Raw genomic sequence first — 21,414 nt, forward strand, 5'->3', positions numbered from 1 at the left:
TAGATCGCCCCTGAGAGAGGCGATACTTTGACCTCGTCAGGCCGCATCTCGAATACTCGACAAAAGATTCGGCGCAGATACATTCAATTCGTGAACTAAATGAAGCCTGAATCAAATGGTCATTTTTCCGTCCCCCAGAGTGATCGCTCCGGCGATGGATTTTCAGCGACCCATCATTTTCTGAATAACAAGGCTATTCCCACCGTCCCTTTTTCCAAGGAATATGGTCTTCCAAGAAGTCACTACCGAAAGGTGAACCCCATTACAGTGCTTACGCCGCCCTCGGCGGTAAATGTGGTTTATTTGTCCTAAAGGTGTATTTTTCGACAACAGCGTCGAGTTAATTCCACTTGCAAATTGTCCCAATTGGGGGCAGAGGTTAAGTTTCGCTTTTTCGGCTTCGCCATGTGGTTCCAAGAATTTGACAATGCTGCATGACACATACATCCATCGACAACTATTAAATGGAAATCAATGTCGTTAAACCTGATATGGCATGCCGATTCTCACATAAAGTGATCAACGAAATTTATGAACGAAAAAGTACTTTGAGCCAATTTATAACGGAGATAATTCCCAATGCGTTTGTATTATTGTGGGAATCAATTTCAGGACTCGAATGGTGGAAAACGTTTACATAAAAAACTCCGTTACTTCTCTGGACTAGATTCACAAGAAGGAGGGAATTGTTGAGCAACGGAGACCAATAGGGTGGTTTCCTGTAATTTTTTTATTGCCTAAATCGAAAGATTATTACTTCTGGAGTACGCATTTCAAACTTTTAGAGTTTTAAATGACGATATCTATTTTTCGCGATAAAATGAAAAGTGAAAATTTTCAAGCGCGCGAAAACTGGACGGGTAAGTATGAATGCTGGGAAAAGCCCGTGTGACGTCATCCTGGTTCCAGCTGCTGTCGTGTGAGCTGACCTTGGGGCGAGGCTTCGAGCGCTGATACGACGCATAACCAAAGATAGATGAAATAAAGGTGTCAGAAGTTAATAGAGGAACTAATGCTTTTTTTTGAGAGGGTCATCTTAAAGTTTTTTTCTCTTATGTTTGAGTGCAATTTCAAGGAATAAATTAAATAAATAGATAATAAATTACCAAATTTCATAAGCTGTGGAGTTCTCGCTTTTCAGTGTAGTTTTTTTACGAAAGTGATATTTTTTTTATTAAATTTAATCTAGTTTTTAAGAGGCAGAATAGCGTCAAAATCCATTCGTGGGCATGAATTTTCCTAAAATTGTCCGTAGGAGGGCCCCCGAATCCCCCGGAAAGGGAAGCCCCATCATTATCTCCAGCCCAGGGCCCCAAAATCAACCCGGACCGCCCCTGCCTCATAGGCTTTCCGTTTCGCTCCCGTCTCTTTCCGTGGGAGGGGTTATATCGACCTGATTCGAAGATAAAGTAATACGCATGTTGAAAGCTTCAACAAAATAAATGGACTTTAAGTGCCGGTCACTAATTTAAAAGCCCTACTGAAAAATCCAGCCGTTTTTACTAAATTCGTATATTTTTTAACACATTAGTAGAGATGCGTGAAAATCGCAAATGCGATGAATGCGATATAGATGCGATGTGCGCAAATACATGCGACGTAGATGCGATGACTGGACTTTTATGATATTTTTACGCAAATTTGCCTTTTCGACGGCCAAATTTGTACATTTTAAACCGAGCGCAGTTTAAATGCTCCGCCGACACTCACCGCCAGCTGCTAGTTGGCTGGGACTCTACGTGGCCTCGAACAACAAGTGAGCGCGGGCAAGCTACCCTCCGCCACTATATGTCTTATTCCTTAATTTATTATTGTTCTATAACATAATTATTTAAAATACTCTGTATTTTGTCATATAACTGTGTTTCACTACATTTTATCGTCACCTACCTCATTATGAAAACAAAAAATAGACGCTACAAAATGCGATAAACTGTTATTGAAAGTGCGATAAAATAAAAATGAAAGTGCGATTTTCACGTATCTCTACACATTAGTATCAAAACTATATTTATGACGATGTGTATTCCAATAAAAATGAACTTTTCTCTTGTTAATGAATGAGTTTAATAAAATTTATTGCTAACTTTTAAACATATAATTTAACAATGAAAACCTACTGTTGTTGAAAAATAAAAAAGTTGTAATAAATAATGACCAGCCATAAAATGCATATTAATTTTTTTTATTACGCTCAATTTGAACTCTTTAAACCAAGGAAATCATAAAAGAATCATTGTTCCAAGCAAAGCATTTAAAATTCCGGATGACAAAAAGGGTCACTGCGCCCTCAACGAACGGTTCTTTCCTCCAAAGAATTTTCACACAATGTGGGCTAAGATAAGGGTGCCGGTAGCTACAGAGGAATTTTCGTCCTCAAGACATAAAGTGAACTCTTTTTCCATCGAGCAGTTGATTTTTGAAATAACAGAACCACTATAGTATAGAACCACCATATATACTTAGAAGTACTAAACTGGAAAAGTTCCACGGGCGAAATATTACGGCTTCACGCAAACATAGTCAATAAAATAGAAATACGTAATGTTACGTCCATGGCATTCTTCAGAAAGATGAACTGGTCGTATTATCACGTCCATGGCACGCAAGGTGTTAAGTTATTACAAGCTTCAGCAACATACTTGTGACAGTTTGATAGCAAAAAGGAGTCCCGGTTTTCGTTAAGACTGCTCAGAATATGCTCAGAATGTAGCCATAGGGCTAGGGCGGGCGGAAATAGGTCATCCAATCGTCGATGAGACGAAAAGTTGATCGTTTTCAAGGAAAGAAAGGTAAGTTCTGGAGGTTTTGAAAAGATAAAAATAACATATAAAAAATAAATACGTAAAACCTATTGATCAGTGTAGAAACACACCTGATACCACTCCGATAAAAAAGAGTGGATCGGACTTATCGGAATCGGTGGATGTGGGAGGTAGTCACACTGTTTCCTCAGCATCTGATAATTATTGTCTGTCGCAATAGAGTGGTCGGACAGAGCGATAATCTACCGTGTTGTCTCGCTCCACATAATGGTAGGCCCAATCATTTATTAGTTACAATGGCGCAGCGAGGGGGGGGGGGTTTGGGGGATAGACCCCCCCCCCCTAGAGCTCGGAGAAATTTTGAAGTTCAATCCATTTTACTTAATTACATTGATATCACTTATAGAATAGCTTAAGGATTAATAAAATATCCCTCAGAAAACCGTAACACTCACCATTTTGAGCCATTTATCTGAAAAAATTTCTAGGGTGGGAACCGCACCTCCCGCTTACCCTGGCGGGTATTCCACACCCTCAGACACCCCAGTGTTAGTTGCACCTAAAACTCCCCCTAGTCTTATTCCTAGCTACGCCCCTGCTTAGTTAAGTTCCTACTTCTAGCTTGAAGAACCAAGCTTGACGTTTGGGGGACAGTTTGAATTTCAGCGTTAAAAATTTGCATGGAACTTTAAACGTTTAAAATATGAGTACTAAACATGTAAAGAAGATGTGGATGCAGGAACAGGGATCAATAATTTTCAATCGATAGCGAAAGTATGTAACCAAAGGAGATAATGTAATATAAGAAGCCGACAGAAATTACTCATGGTCACCTTAATGAGTGAAATAACACAATACGACCAAAAATAAAGATGTATACGTATTTATCACAGAGGAGAGAACAGTATCAGGCAAACAAGTAAGAAATAAGGCAATATAAACTGAAAGGATGGAAATAAATATCTCCGTAGTGTTTCAAAATTTTAATCAAAAAGGAGAAGTAGCGAAACAAACATAAGAGATAAGTTTATCGTTACAGATAAGTTTAAATAAAATTTACGATAGCGAGCCACGATCCGTGTACGATGATGAAGATAGATACGATATCACGACGAATGGATCCGACCAATGCCAATCAATTTCCTTAGACTGTTTCAATAAGCGGTAGCGTTCCATTTCATGAAATAGGTTAAGTATGGAAAAAAAGTCTGCTAAATTTGCATGGAAAATTAAACTTTAAAAATATAAGTAGGTAATGAAAAAAAGAAAGAAGAAATAGATGCAGGAACAGGGCTAAAAAAATTTCAATCAAGAGTTATACTTAGTTCATACAAAAGGAGATAAAATAACATAAGAAATCAACAGAACTTGCTCATGATCATCGTAAAGAGCAAACAATTACATTTTTATATTTCTTGCTCTTTTTAATGGCGGACATTTTGGAACCAAAAATCTTCAGCATTTTTAAAATTTAGATCGTATATTAGTTCAAGACTTTTTGCGGTGTTTTGGGTGAGTAGGAAATTTTACAAAAATAAAAAATAAATTTCCAAGGAATTTTCCAAACTCACAAAGCATAAGTCAACATTTTACCGTTGAAATAACTCTCTCTCTTCCAAAGCTCTTTTCCAAATCTGCTGAAAAAATTAGTGGTGTACTGGGTACCTGTACATTTTCTGTGTCACCATTGTTGCACATAAGTGATGCTGTACCAACACGCAAGGACGGATCCCGGATCATAATCTGGGGGGTGAAGGGGGTGCAAAAGAGTCTGAAAGGCATACGGTCCTCTCATTTTTGTGATAAAAAATATCATACAACAATTACAGTACAAAATATTCCCAATTTAATACGATATCAATAAGTTATTAATATGAAATCAAATGATTAAGTCTCTGTAATACACAAATCAAAACGAACGAAATGATAACCGTATAAAAATCTTGTATATTTCTTAAGCGTCCGGGGGGAGAGGGGGTGTGCCCCCCCTGAATCCGTCTATGCCTACATGAACTCCGGCCAACCAAAGGAATACCATCAATGGTTTCTACTGCTTAGATCACTGTGATGCGAGGAGAACGTGCTATCCTTCAGGGATGCCGACTTACAAAAAATATTGGGGGGGCCCCAAATCTTGCCCCGGGAGATTTTATAAGTAGTGAGTTTTAAGGTTTTTTTAAGCATTTTAGAAGAGTCATATGATCAACATTAGAGCCCTAATAACTCGAATCTCCATATCTGGACACTCCAAGGAAAATCGACAAGCTGGCCCCTTATTTTCCTCACACCCATAACGAATTTTTGAGGGGGCTCGGGCCCCCTCAGGCCCCATGGAGTCGGCGCCACTGCTATCGTTTGAATCCAGTATCGTCTCATTGACACTTTCCTCCAGGTTAAGATGCCTCCCCAGTGGGCGTGGCTTTTAGGTTATCGGGACACAAGTGAGGGGGGGATGGGCTGAAACATTTTTTTTATTTACGAGCATCAATCTTCTCGAGCTGCGAGGAAAAAAAGGAAGTCCTCACGTATATATAAAGTGTATAAATATATCTCCGAGTGGAACAGATTAGCGTGGCCGCGTTGACGTGATGCGTAGAGGGCGAGAGGAGTGGAGTGGAGTTTTTCGGCAGTTGTCGACCGCAGAGTAGGAGCATATCGCTCTCGTATCCCGTAAGGAGTGGGAGCCGAGACAGAGGAAAACCCTGCCCGTGTTCCGGTTGCAGTTGCTTCCACTTCCGGCAACCGTGGGATATTCTCGAGCGAGGTGAGTTTCAACCTCTCCCCGCTCCATGCGCCTTGGTCTCCCTCGGAACCGCCCGAAGTGGTCGCATGCAGGGCCGGTTTAAGCAATAAGTACGCGGCCGCATAGAGGCCCTAAAGTACTCAGTACAAACCACTAGAAAAGGGGGGGAGGGATGGGGTTGTCATTACTTTCCGTGACGCGTGGTACTTCATACCAATCTTATGGTATTAATCTGCTCAACCCTCCTGGGCTCTTCAGATTATGATTTGCTTCGGGTTTCACATTGCCAAGGCACTCATTCCCTGTAAAAGTCTCCTGTTTTGAGGCCGTAAAACGTTACGGGACCACGTTCTTTTGTTTCTTCGGAGGAAGATCTTCTGTTTGTCCGGTTCCGGCGCGGGGTCTTCTGTATTTGTCCCTGGGCCGGACAGGGAATTCTGCTATCCGTCGCAGCTCCGGAAACTGATTCCGCGACCTCCTGGAAAAGTTTCTGTGCCTGGAAAAATATTTCTGTGTACATTCCGTGGCGCCTTGGTGGTATGCAATTATATCCCAGTGATGTAGCTGACGTCCAATATGCGTGGAAAAGTGACTTTGAGATACTAATAAATCAGTTTTACAAGTTTGTTAATCAGGTGAACTGTAAGATCCACCTTAAAAATTACCACCTTTTCAATGTCAATTTAATGCAACGCTGACGGCGTATCACTGCAAGCCGCGGTCATGGCCTAGAAAATTATCCATTAAAATAAACCATTTAAAAAAATCCATTCAGAATTCATTTTTTAAAAATCCGGACTATTGTACGTAACTTTTTTTACTTGACTCGCGTGAGCCCCTGACCTCTGAGGCGAACATTTTGTATAAGAAATTTCTTTGAGATAATATGATAGCTTTTTTAAGGCCTTTCACAATATACTTTAAGCTCATTCAAAAATATCACATTCATTATATGAGAGCAAGCATTTTATAAGTTTACGCTGATATTTAAGTCCCTACCCTTATTCCTAAATTATTTGTATTTATTTTAAAATGCATCTAGAGAGAATCCCTACTACCTTTCAGGTTATTTTTGAGGGGCGCAATAAGGGATGTTGTTCGCTAATACTAGAAATATGTCTAGAACCGACCCTGGTATGAATTTAACGAGTTCAATGCGGATGTCCTTTTAAAGATGTAGTTTTCTTGCGAGTGAAGGATGACCTTTTATGAGTCTTTGTAACATTTAATTCTTGAAATCAGTGTCTCTATTGGCTTATTTTTTATTATTCTCGACCTGAGTCATAACGCAATTTCCCATTTTCTTGTCTTAGTTTCCAGTAATTAATTTTGTTTATTTTTATCATGTTTTTTTCGCTCAGTATTTAGTAATCGTACAGTTTAATTAATTTATTATTATTATTTTTTTTACATCAAAATTAATGGTAACCTAGGTTGTGGCAATACCTTAGAAACAAAACATAAATAAATGTGTTCAAAGCTTAGAGGTATGTAAAAATTTTTTGTATATTCCATTATGTTCTTATATATATGTTTATATATACATATTTCTTTAAATTATATTGTATTATATAAAAAAACCCAATTGTTCCTTCTTTATGTATAAATATTGTGTATCGTCTTATTCTCTGTATTTTATATTGTTTCACACTTTTTCTAACATAGCCCTGAAGATGATTTAAGAAAATAAATCGAAACGTTGGCTGCTAACTTTTGTATAAATGACCTATACTCCAGGAAATACCATATTATATTTAATTACTTTGACATTACGATTTTTTTCTTCGCATGTTTAAGTAATGATTTCAGTGATATTCATGGTATAACCCAGGGTAAACATGAGCAATATGAATTACGTTTGATTTAGCAAACTTTTATCACCATTATAGTGTAGATCTTAAAACAATCAATGCGTTTAGGAATGAAAATTTATTATTTATCGTCTGAGGAAAGCGTACCTACGTGTATGAAAAAATTAAATACTTTAGACCCGTCGTTACCAGTTTCTTTTGTCAAATAATGTATTTTTTAAATTTTTTAATGTTAAAGTAAGATTGTCCTCACCAAGTCATGTTCCCATAAGACTTTTCCATGCTGAATGTTTAACAGAACGCAGCACTTCCGCCCGACTGGTTTAAATCATACAATATTATATTTTAATTTCTGCCATCTACAGAGTCTCTCTTTGGTTTTATAGAATTCCTGCGTGGAGGAATAAATAAGTAAAATGACCTTCCTGAAGAAATTTTTAAGATCTTCCCCGCAAATATTAAAATTTTTAAGAATAAGTATTCATCGATTCTTGATTTTTTAATTAAATAATAATTTTATTAAAATAATTGCATTAGTTTGCAGTATGGTATTCATATTAGTGTAAGGTTCAGTAAATCGATAGCATCAGGGAAAGGCAGGATTAGTTTAAAGGAAAAACTCCATTACTCAAGCAGGTTTATTGGGCACATCCGCACTCTACAGCCGCCAAACACACACTCCGCTCTTCGTGGACGCAACTCCAACGGCCGTTCTCATAGCACGCCTCTCCGCGTGATATCTGTATTACCCAATTCGCGGCCACCCAAGAGGCTGCCTTCTGCTGACGCTGCACGGTTCTCACGCCTGAGGAGATGTGGAGTGGGGTGTGTGACAGGAAGGGTGATAAGACGAGAAGCAAACCGCCAATGCAGCGGCACGTGGGTGGTGGGTGGCGAGAGGTGGAAAAAGGAGGTCACGTCCCATCTTCGTGATACTTACATCATCCTCCCTCCAAACAAAATTTAATCCCCCGATTAAATGGGGATGGCCGGAAACTGAAAAAATGCTTAATAAGTGACAGTATATACCAAAGAACCAAAAACATCAAAGCAATTGGGATTACCCACACGATACAAAAGAAAAAAAATTAACACTCAATAATGGTAAATCATGTCCCCAAAATAAAAGAAAAAACATAGAATTCAAGGAATAATGTTCACACAAAAATTAATTTTGAGAGATAATAAAAAATAAACATTATCAAAACCATCGTGGAATAATAATTACACTTCTACCATTACACAAATCAACAAACTCAGTACATCAACAATAAAAGCACAAACCAAACTATGAAAGTACAATTCAAACGCCACCGTGAAAGAAAGAATTGGGAAGAAAACAAATCATTCAAATATTTCACGCGCCTTTCTCTCTCTCACTTCACTTCTCCTCACTTTCATTTACTCTACGCGATACACAATAAAAATTTCTTCACTTTTCTCAGGATCTCTGACAGCCACGAAAAAGCTCTTCGGGGCAAGGGGGTTGGGAAGGGCAAACAGTTTTATTTTAAATCAGTCACACACTCTGAACATTTCACGCTACAATCACTGGCCTTTGAATTACTTTTCTCGTCTCGGCCGTAAGTCGTAGACACGGGGACCACTCACACCCACTGGGACCTCGTCGGGGGGGGCAGGGGAGGGTAAGGGCGTCTTCTCGTCAATGACGTCTTCTCCAGCTGGCGGCGAGACGTCCTGCCGAGGGCGGAGATGATATGGGGGTCTCCGCGGAAGTGCCGGCGTGTCGACCTTCGCAGGAATGCAGCCTATCTCACGCTCACCGCCCAGATGATGCCGCACTGTTTGTTGACACTCTTCTTCGCCGGCCGCCGAGTTAACACTCGATTCTTCGTTACACTCCGTATTCAAGTCTGGGCTTGATGCTTCCTCTCGAGAGACAGTGGACTCAGGGGGGGAAACTTGAGGGATTTCACCAACACTAGGGGTGGGGGAGGGCTCACTTTGGGAAGGGGGGGCTTCAATTCGCGTATTCGGCGATTCTTGAGGAGGACATGTGGAATTAGTCATATAAGGTAAATTTTTCCTTGGTCTTCCCCTCCCCCTTCTAAACACTTCAGGGCGGAAAATACAGTCAGCTTCTCGCTTTTGTTTTTTGCACGCTCGATCAGCACACGCAAACGGAATTTCGCCAATGCATTCCTCCCATTCACTATCGGATACGGCCTTTCTCGGTCTGCCACGCCGTCTTTCTCCGTGGGGTGGGGGAGGAATCGAAAGTTGACTAGGGTGGGGTTTCACTCGATCCTTATGTACGATCACAGTTCTATGCTGAAGCTGCAATTTTAAATTGGAGGGGGAAAGTACTTCTATCACCCTATACGGTCCTTTCCAGGGGCTGTGAAACTTTCGCACTTTGCCCGGTTTAAGAACTGGGTCCGTCAAGTACACATACTCACCCGCGACATAATTTATCCCCCTTTTAGTGTTTTTTAATCCTTTAGCTTGTTCCTCATGGGCTCTGCGATTATTCCGTTTACAATCTTTCCAAATCACTTGCAGTCTATTTTGTAGCTGGGACACAAAATCGTCCACGGAAACAGGGGCGTTTTTCATGCACTCAAAGGGGGTCTTTAGCCTTTCCCCGAATATCACTTCATGAGGGGAACGACGTACGCTTCTATGCCAGCTTGAATTGTATGCACAGACTGCATAACCTACCCATAAATCCCAGTCATTGTTTTTGCAATTAACATAGTGGGAGATGATCTGAGCTATTGTACGGTGTACTCTCTCGACCCTGCCGTTACATTGGGGGTGGAATGGGGAGGTTTGTAACTTCTCTATGCCCAACAACCGACACACATTCTGGAAGAGTTCCGAGGTAAAATTACTACCCTGATCGGAAAGTATTTTTTCCGGGACACCGAACTTAAGTATCCAATCGCGCACCAGAGTAACGGACACAGATTCCGCGGTTTGATCCCCCAAGGGCGCCATCACCAAATACCGTGAAAAATGATCTATGATGGATAATACGTAACGATTTCCGCGTTCCGTTTTTGGGAGCGGCCCCACGATGTCTAGTGCAATGAATTGGAATGGTCGGTCCGCCTCCGGCAGCGGCTGCAATGGCGCCTTTGTCTTCCCATATGGCGACCTACGTAGACATGACACGCACCCCCTGACGTAATCAGTACAGTCTTTCTTCCATCCCGGCCACCAATACTGACCGCCCACGCGATACTTCGTGGAATTTACACCCATGTGCCCAGCGAGCCTATGGTCATGACACTGCCTTAGTATTTGCCTCCTCAAACCAGCAGGAACAACTACTTTGTGCACCCCTTCCTCAATTCGACACAGCAAGCCATCCGCAAATTCAAACTTATTCTTCCCGATCCATCCGATGCACTCTGCGTCTGCTTCTTGCGCCTCCTTTAGATTCAGTTCCTCCTCTGCAGCGACTTTTCTTACCTTGCGGCTCAACCCATCGGCATTCCCATGCAATTTCCCCGGCTTATGACACACCTCGTAATCGTATTCCGACAATTTTAATGTCCAACGAATCAACCGGCTATTAGGATCCTTCAGACTAAATAACCATTTAAGAGCCGCATGATCAGTGATAATGTTAAATTTTCGCCCATATAAGTAACACCTGAAATACCCTACGGCCCAAACGACGGCGAGTAATTCTCGTTCAGTGGCAGAATAATTTTGCTCCGCTTGATTAAGCCTACGAGATGCAAAGGCGACGGGATGTTCTTCTCCACCAATCTCTTGTGATAACACGGCGCCGAGGGCGTGATTACTAGCATCGGTAGACAACGTGAACGGTTTCCGAAAATCAGGATATGCCAGCACAGGGGTGGAAGTTAGAGAGTATTTCAATTGACTCAAAGCAGCCTCGCATTCAGCGTCCCACTCGAATGCCCTCCCCTTTTTAAGAAGATTTGTGAGCGGCTTTGCAATCGACGCGAATCCCTTTACAAATCGCCGATAGTAGTTAGCCAGGCCGAGAAATGACTGCAGCTCTCGGACGTTCGTAGGTGTTGGAAAATCTCGCACCGCTTGAATTTTTTCTGATTCCGGTCGCACCCCTTCACCACTTATCACATGACCCAAATACTTCACGCTGCTTTCCGCAAAATTGCATTTCTCTATTTTTAACGACAACCCAGCGTCACTTAGCCGCTGGAAAACAGAGCGTAACCGGACAACATGATCATCCACCGTGTCACTGAATACGATAATATCGTCTAAATAGACGAGACAACGTTCCGGCTTAAGGCCTCTAAGTACGCCGTCCATCATCCGCTGAAAACTTCCCGGCGCGTTCCTAAGGCCGAAGGGCATGCGTTTATACTCATACAGGCCACTATCGACAATAAACGCGGTTTTCTCCTGCGAGTCTTTAGCCATGGGTATCTGGTGATAACCACTCGTCATATCCAAAGTAGTGAAATAGCGACACCCCCCTAAATAATCCAAAGTTTCTACTATGTTAGGTAGCGGGTACACGTCAGGAATTGTGACAGCATTAAGTGCCCTAAAGTCTACACAAAAACGGTACGCCGGCTTTCCATCGGTAGACTTTTTTGGAACAATAACAATTGGGCTCGCCCAAGGACTGGAACTAGGGGATATTACCCCAGTTTTTAACTGCTCTTGGACGAATTGTTCAACCAAGGGCTTCTGGTGAAAAGGAATCCGATACGGACGTCGGTATATTGGACGAGCGTCACCAGTAGGAATATGATGTTCGACGAGATTAGTAACAGGGATGGATTCCTTTTCACTAAATAGTCCCCGAAAACTTTCTATTAGTTCCTGAAGAGGTTTCCTTTCCGACTCTGATAGGTGTGCAAGTTTTTCCGTGAGATTCCACCCCGACTTGTCCTTCTCCGCGCGTCTAATTGCTCTTTCCGGAACTTCACTAATTTCCACACCGTTTGCCGCGGCAATCGTCGTACCTCGACGTATTCTAATTCCCTCGTCACTCCAATTAGACATCATTACTATTACCCGGTTTTCCTCATCCACCCTACTCAGGGTCCGGGCAACGGCGCACCCTTCCACTTCGATCAATCTGGGTTCTATCACAACCATTTCTGCGCCCCCTACCGCCGCGCGTGGTACAGTCACTAGAAACCTTTTTTCCGACCGCGGCGGTATGTACTCCTCATCTGAAAGAATTACCGCATGGTCCTTGTCCGTAGTGATCCGGAACGCACTAAATGTCTTTTCCGAACGATCATTCTCTACCCCATCAGCCCCGTGCAGCGGAATTACACGCCCGTCTAGTTTCATTGCCCTTTCTGGAAGGTTGATTACACATCCGTATTTACATAGAAAATCTAACCCCAAAATCCCTTCAAAACCGCCCAATGTTTCAACTACTTGCACATTGATTGGATAAACATAACCGCCTATTTCTAAAGACACCGGCTTCTCACCATAACTTTTCAGCACCCGCCCCGCGACGCCTCGGATGCGATATTGTGACGGCTTCATCCCGCTCCCTCTACACGATCCCCGCACTAATAATGACACTTGGGCCCCAGTGTCTAACAGAAACGAGCACATTTTCCCTTCAACCACCGCTCGCACGACTAAGTCCTTCACTCCCGCACTCACCTGGACGGCTGGAATCAGCACTTCCTTTACCAGGGGTCGGCGCCGGCGGGACGGTCGACCCCTTTGCCGTTTAAATTGGCCGCCCGGCTCGATGACCCCTTCCTGCACTCACGAGCAAAATGGCCCTCCACGCCGCAGCTGTAGCACTTCCCACGGCGTTGGCTGCGACACTCACGGGCGAAATGGCCAGTGCGCCCGCAATTGTAGCACTCACGAGCCGTCACCTGGAACGCTCGACGACTGGGCGATGGATTACGCGGCGTCCTCTCAGCCTCCCGGATTCTCACTGCCGTCGCGACGGCGGCGTCGAAACTCTCGGGCATTGCGAGTCGGCATAGCCTGCCCAATTCGCCCGAAAGGCCTCTCAAGAAGGCATCCAAGGCTCGCTGATCAGCCTCGTATCTCATTGCCTCCATCCGCTCCGGAGTTCCGCCGATTTCCGCCGTCCGCGCGTTGATCCGCCTGACTCGATCCGCGAACACTTCGATGTCCTCCTTCGGCTCCATGTGAATGACTGTTAGGAGCTCTCGGTAGAAACGAGCGGTCTTTTTCGAGTGATAGCGGTCGAGAATGATGTTCTTCCATGCCGAGTAAGTGGCCGCCGTCTTACATTCTAGTCTCGTGCGCTCGTATACCGCGGCTTCCCCACCCAGACGTAGCCGCGCGGCGGCGAGCGTTTCCCCATCGCTCCATCCGCTCAGGGACGCCACCTGCTGGACTCGCTCGAGGTAGGCACCGACGTCATCGCCGGGGCGACCATGGAAGGGTTCTATGGAATTTAGGAGGGTGAATTTTGCACTCGCGGGTGAAGCGACCTCCTGCCCTTCTCCCCTGGCGACGACGGCTCTCAAACGCTCGTTCTCAGCACCCAGCTGCTCAAGTTTGTCTGAAAAGTCGTCGATCACCCGTTGGAGGTCCACCTCTTGCCCGCCAAAACTAACCCGACTCGCCATCTCGCCTTAGGTCGTCTCGTGTACTGCCCCTTGATACATATCGATCCCCACTTCGGACACCAGATGTAAGGTTCAGTAAATCGATAGCATCAGGGAAAGGCAGGATTAGTTTAAAGGAAAAACTCCATTACTCAAGCAGGTTTATTGGGCACATCCGCACTCTACAGCCGCCAAACACACACTCCGCTCTTCGTGGACGCAACTCCAACGGCCGTTCTCATAGCACGCCTCTCCGCGTGATATCTGTATTACCCAATTCGCGGCCACCCAAGAGGCTGCCTTCTGCTGACGCTGCACGGTTCTCACGCCTGAGGAGATGTGGAGTGGGGTGTGTGACAGGAAGGGTGATAAGACGAGAAGCAAACCGCCAATGCAGCGGCACGTGGGTGGTGGGTGGCGAGAGGTGGAAAAAGGAGGTCACGTCCCATCTTCGTGATACTTACATTAGAACATTTTTTAATGTCCAAAAGGTGTATTTTCTGTTTCTTAACTTTGCTCTTAGTTACTTAGGCTTTTCATTGATTTATTTAACGTATTTTCAACTGTTAACATCGAATTCATCTCGGCCCACCCCGTAGTTATAATCTATGTTCGCCACTGCTTGAGATCCCGGCGATTGTTGACGTATTCGAACTCTTCATAGTCCAAAAATAAGGATACTTACTACTTTTATAATTAAATTGATATGAATAAATTTATGTGCAAAGATGGATGAAGACTTTTTTCTGGAGGGCGGGGTTCACAGCTTTCCGCAATGCTTTGGTGGTATGCAATATCTCCCAGCAATAAAGTGTCTGACGTCCGATATACATGGACAAGTGATATTAATAAATTATTTTTACATGCCAGTTAATGTGGTGATCTTTCATTTCAGAGCCACCAAAAAAATTACCATCTTTTCGAATTTTCAGGAAATTGCGGGGAGAAACGACCACTATGACTCAATGTACCACTGACGGCGTATCACTGCAAGCCGTGGCCTTATAATTGATCCATTAAAATAATTTGAGCCACAATACGTAATTATTCTTCACTTAGATCGCAGACGCCTCTGACCTCAGTGGCGAATATTTTGCAAAAGTCTTTTCTTTGAGGTAATATTTTTATAATTGAGACACATGTCATTCACAAGTGTTTTCTGTGTATACCAGAAACATTTCAAGAAGTGAGAGTGAATTTTAAAAAGTACCTGAGAGCGTTTCAACGTAACTGTCATATTAGTGTTCAAAAATTCAATTTGAGATATATAGACCGTTCAAAATCCTGACCTGGTACAAATATTCCAAATTTTAATAATCCGTACCTGTTTCTCCCCATACTCCAACCATTTTTTACGAAAACGCCGCGGAATTGAGCTATCGTTTCATCTGAGCAAATGATTCCGTTCACAGAGTCATTCTATTATCGAAGATTTCGCAACTAAGATACGATTTTTCTATGAAAATTCCCAGTTAACCATCCTCCCCAATCATGACTGTGTCTTACCAATCCATTTAATCAATACTTGAAAGTCACATGTTCACGCAGAGGAATGTAACGCAACAGTGCGTCGTTTTGGTGTCAGTCAGTGACGATTGACATACATTTATTTTTCCGCTGACCAAAATCGAGGGATGCGGGAGATAAATCGTTTCGTATCCAAATCAAGTCCATCCCAAGGATGAAAGGTCAGAATAAAAAAATCCCCAGTATTAGAATACGTCAGCATATCGATAAAAAAATAGGATGTGCACTTGTGGTGATATCAGAATAACGTGTTCCGCACACTTTACGTCGCAGGGACGTTAGATTTCGGGAGATTGGGGTCAACACCGCATACCATTGGTCTTCTTGTGATTAATTCGCATCCCATACTCCTCGTGGCGATCGTTTAACGTATCCAAGAGAGCCTAAAGCCCCCTCGTTGACTGGCTAATCAACACCTAATCATCTGCGAACCTCACTGATTTAAACATCATTCCCCCCATTTTGACTCCAGCTTTCAACTTATTCCACGCCTCTCTTACCATCTCCTCAGCGTACACGTTAGAAAGCAACCGAGATAGTGGAAAGCCAGGGATGCCGACTTACAAAAAATATTGGGGGGGCCCAAACCGGGGATCTTGCCCCGGGAAATTTTATAAGTGAGTTTTAAGTTTTTCAACCATTTTAGAAGAGTCATATGATCAACATTAGAACCCTAATAACTCGAATCTCGATATCTGGACAATCCGGGGAAAATCTACAAGCCTGACACATTTTTTCTTCACACCCATAATGAATTTTTAAGGCGGCTCGGGTCGCCTCAGGCCCCATGGAGTCGGCGCCACTGTGGACAGTCTAGCCCCACTCCTAGGCAAAAGCTTGCCCACGTAGATTCTCTGTCCGCTACCCTCACCTACGCAGTCTGGGCCATATCCAGATTACGAATGAGTTGCCTTTCCGTACAATCTACGCCTATTTTCTTGAGACTGACTTCATCCTCCTTATATTGACCCGCAAGCTCTTTCAATACGCATGTGACGGGCGGTGTTAGAAGTTAGAACACCAGCCGTTTACAAATAAAAAGAGAATGCTCTAACGAAGTTCCACCAAAAATTTATTAAAGTCCTTTACTGTTCGGGGGAAAAACGAATTCCCGTACCCATCCATTTGGCCAGGGGCGGATCCAGGATTTCTTTCTGGGGGGCACAAGCAAGGCTGTAACCAGGATTTTATTCTGTGGGGGCACAAGGATACCTCATAATACAAAATGAATGCAATCATAATGGGAACGTATTAAAATCATGCAAATTTTTAAAGGTTTTGGGGGGGGGGGCACGTGCCCCCTTGCCCCCCCGTAGACCCGCATATGCATTTGGAAAGATATATCTATTAATTTATAGTATCTGCCGGACGTGGAAATATACTGGGGCTCTTATATGATATTGTCCGTATCGCTCTTACAATTAGATTTATCTATTCTCAATTACTGAAGCAGTCTAAGCCTAGCGCGCAGTCTTCGATCATCTAGAGGCTTCTAGCCTAACTAATTAAACATCTATGTACTTAACGCTCTCTGTACATCTGTTGCAGTTTTTGACGAATCGCACAGCTTTCCTTTGTATTTTTTTTATTAAGTTCAAGGAATAAGTCTCTCTGCGCCGGATCCTATATACTCGCTAATTTATCCCATATGATCATGGGCGGAATTTTTGAGGGCTCAGGGAGAGCCACGGTAATTTATCCGGCAAAAGTGCGAAACTTGTACATTCAAGTACAATGAAAACCAAAACATTAGAAGTTGAAATAAAGTTTTTAGTATTAGTTCAGAGGGTAATTTAAGAAAAATTTCCAGGGGAAAGCCCCGGAAATTCGATTGGGGGATATTCCATAGCCCCTAAACCTCTGGCAGGATTCCTGGCCCCCCAACATAAAACCTAAAACTCCGCCCATGCATATGCTGTCCCTAGTAGCACCAAAAGGATTATATCTAGATTTAATACAATTATAGTATACACTGTATACATATTATATCTGTATAAAATACATGCAGATGTCCTCTACCACGCAGATAACATCTAGATATTATACATATTACATCTGCTGCTATAGTATGGGTTTTATATAGATTAAATACGTATAACTCGTCGTAAATCTGTATATTATACATATGTAATACATGTCTGATGATCCCTGGTTACGCCGTAAGGATATTATTTGTATATTTTAAAGATTCTGGTATACATCAAGGACCATGGATCATCAGACATGTATAAAATATATATAATACGAGCGTGATGCGCCCGCTCCCAGCGGGCTTCCCCCGCTCTTTTCAATGCAGGTCCACAGACGGATAGGCGCGTTTCTAATTTTAAAATGTAGAAAAAAAGGCAGGGTCTTTTGTTCAAATTTAATTGGAATGTTCATGTACAAATCGAGGTCAGAGGACCTCTTTAATCACAACATTAGAAGTAATTACACTATCCTCTGTTAAAAGCACATGATGACTCATACTTACGTATCAACAGGAGACTTGAATGTGGAATCAGCCGCATTTTGATAAAAGTTATTTAAAGAACCCGAGATATTGTTGCAAATGAACAAATGTATCAGTTTGTGCGCCGTTAACGTCGGGAATATTTATCGTTTTTTTTATTATTTAAAAACCAATTTTAGGAAATAATAGCAATATTTATGAAGTAGGTATGCCGTCGCATGTTCTCTTATAAATTCTGTGCATTTTGGTACCTCATTTGTAGAGTTTGGTTGCGTATATGTTGAGAAAAAGGTATCTATACAGTAGAAATAATATAGAAGATACAGATTTTGCAAATCTGTGTACCGATGTATTTCGAAATCTTAAAAATATACTGATATAATCCTTTTGGTGCCACAAGGGCAATACTTTTGCTGCTATTACGTAATTCTACCATGTCCGCACAGGGTCTGGCAGCTTCAGACAGAGGAGGAGGACCTTAGAGAGTCCCGTTTTGAGGCCAAGACATGGAGAATGGTGAGGATACGAACGGCGTTGCGGCCGAGGGAGGAGATGATGGGACGATCGTCAAATCGCCGTGGGCCAGTCACGCGGATTCCATCGTCACTCCCGACGTATCTGCGGCCGATTATCTCCTCGGAGCCCTGAGCATGAATCAGGAGTACTTCAAGCACAAGCCTTGGGTGGTGAGTTCCAAAATCAGTCGGGAAATTATATGGGTTGATAACTTGTGATGGATTTTTTTAACTTGTGCAGATTATTACAACTTAAAAAAAATTGATTGTTTGAGGCGTAACTTGGTGAAAGCGTCCATAGAGTTCACCTGATGATGACGTCTAACGTTGAAACCATGGTCGTGAATAAATATTAATGTGAAAGCACAAAGTTCTTATTTTTAATGTTAATTACAACTTTTTATTTGGTGATTGTTTTTCGGGTTCATTCCGCGTCCAAGTGCTTCGGGTTTCGGGTTTTTTGGACCCGAAGACGGGAGCTGGAACGCGCCCGAAACTGTCGTCCGCAAAATATGAGTCAACGCGGAATTATTATTTTTATTACAGTATTCTACCGATAAAGGTAGGTTTCCATGGAGTATTTAAGAAGTGATCTGGGAGCCTCCCTTTCCTTCCAGCACTGCCTTCTTCAATTCACTGTAAGGCCTACTCCCTTTCAATCTATCTAAAAATCCTATTCTTTTCCTTCCCCTCCCTCGTTTCCCCAACATTCTCCCTCTAGCACCATGAACCCGAAAAACAATCACCAATTAACTCACCGCGGCAGCCTCCGTAACAACTTTTTTATTATTTTTATCGGGAGGTAGTTTAAAAATGGCGAGATTTCAAAACCTAATTTACATATAACACTAATATTCTATCAAAAATTCTATTTTATAAATCTAGTGCAACCAAAATCAGTCAGGAAATATTATAAATTGTGAAGATATGATAATATTTTTTTAACTGTCGGAAATTATGACATCGTTCTTTATTATTTTATTTTTATCTTTATGTACACATATTGTGGACATGTGATGGAACATTTTCAAAAAGTCTAGAAAATATAATCATATTTTTTTATAATTAAATATTTCTATCTTGCCGTATTTAAAAATGTGATGTTTCAAAGTCTAACACGTAAACAGTTATAAAATTATATCATAAATTCTATGCTTTGCTTTGACTTTTGTGCAACCAAAATCAGTTGGAAAATAATGCAGATTGTGAACATGTGATGGGATATTTTCAAAAGTCTAGAAAATAATTATATTGTTTTTTTTATGATTATATTTTTATCGGGCCGCATTTTAAAAATGGCGTTCACCAATTTTCTTTAATTTACAGGAACGTTAGGAGTACCCCTCTAATTAAATCCTGAAAAGCCCCCATTGATTCAGTGTGTGCAAAAAATTTTATTCAAGGTCAAAGGTCACAGAAATAGGTTTTTATTGCATTTTTGGCCAAACTGTTAGTTTTAAAAAGTGTTCAGACAAAAATTGTAGATCAATCAACAGCTGCTGCGCTCTCCGAACATTATTGGACAACTCCAGCTAACTTTCGAATGGCTTTTTCTCAGAAATCGTATGGTAATGTTTTCTCAGAGAAAAAAGTTCTGTAACAATTTTGTAGATAATTTCCTGATCTAAAATTTTGCCCTCATCAATTTTTATCGTAAAACTAATAATTTTGCTAAAAAATGCAAAAAAAACAATTTTTGTGGCCGTTGACCTTGAATAAAAGTTTTTGCACGCACGGGATCGATGGGTACTTTTCAGGATTTCATAAGAAGGGCATTCCTGTAAATTTTAGCTTTTGGGCTCTTAGCTCTATTTTGACCGGGCTATTAGCCACATCTCAGCATTTTTATCCCAAGCTCTTCCATTAAGCACTGGTATGTCTAAATATTTCATCAAACTTACCAATAATCTACGTAGTGGATTAAACAGCAGAATTTTTCGCAAAATAATTTTTGTGAGCATGAAAGTTCAGCATATAAGCATTTCTCCCTCAAAATTCGCGTTATTATCGATTGTATCAGAAAAAAACTTCAACCAGTCACGATATTACCTCCATTACTCATAGGAAAAAATATTTGATACAAGTATCCTTTGATAAACTTGGTTTTGCCATTGTTTTACCCAGAAATAATCTAATATTATCTATATAATGACTCCCCTATCGTGAAAATATCTCGTGATGTGTGAAGTGTTGCCTATGTGCAAGGGAAATAAGGTTAAACTCCGTAGCAACTTTCAAATTCGAATATGCAAGCGAATACGAGGTCATTCCCTCACCCATGGTTTCAACCCAAAGATAAGTGATAGGTCTGGTTAAAGCTCACACAAGATCAACCCTAACACGGGCAACACATTTTTCTGACGTAATCGGGCAAGGTGAGTCCAATGGACTCTTTTAACTTTTGCTTTTAATTTAAACTATTAAACAGTGAAAAATATTACTTTTCACATCAATTTGAACATATTGTACACTATAGAATCATTTAACATAAAATTGATTATTTTTTGTTTACAAAAGTTTTAAATTACTTATTAATTTCATACATAGTCAAACACCGAGTACAGTGGACTCTTTTGACTAATTATTTCTGTTTTCATTACATAAAACACCAAATATTTATCATTACATGTACATAGTGATAATTTTACTTTATTTTGACAATTCAAACCAAATATGTATTTGTAAAAGGCACATTACTTTTTACATTATGTGCAAACAGTCTCACCTTGCCTGGATTTGTGGGAATTCAGGGAAAAAAATTATTTCTAAGTTACTTTAATTCCGAAAGAAGTTTGAATTATTCTAATTTATAGGAAATATACAATTAGAAGAAGTAAAAAATTTACAACATGCTGGCATGTCAATAACATAATAAAATTCTCAAAAATGTAATGCGATGAGTCCAAGAGACTCACCTTGCCTGTATTAGGGTTAAGTAATAGGTGTGTAGTTACCTTCAATGTAAGGGGAGCAGTTCCTTTCCCTGGGCCACCTGGAATTTCGAGGATTTTTGTTTTGGTGTATGTTTCATGGTTACATTCAGGTTTTGAACCCAAGACCCTTCGGCC

At 41.5% G+C, this 21,414-nt stretch overlaps 1 protein-coding gene across 1 annotated transcript in view; it reads left to right on the top strand.

Annotated features, from left to right (window-relative positions):
- The first annotated feature begins 5,262 nt into the window (after positions 1-5,262).
- LOC124162673 (4-coumarate--CoA ligase-like 5) overlaps positions 5,263-21,414 on the top strand; it is a 58,415-nt gene continuing 42,263 nt past the window's right edge. Inside the window, exons 1-2 of the mRNA XM_046539275.1 lie at positions 5,263-5,529; positions 18,278-18,517. Coding sequence (XP_046395231.1) covers positions 18,338-18,517 — 180 coding nt within the window. The 5' untranslated portion in view covers positions 5,263-5,529; positions 18,278-18,337. The remainder of the gene's footprint in view (positions 5,530-18,277; positions 18,518-21,414) is intronic.

The sequence above is a fragment of the Ischnura elegans genome, chromosome 7 (assembly GCF_921293095.1).
Source record: "Ischnura elegans chromosome 7, ioIscEleg1.1, whole genome shotgun sequence".
Lineage (NCBI taxonomy): Eukaryota > Metazoa > Arthropoda > Insecta > Odonata > Coenagrionidae > Ischnura > Ischnura elegans.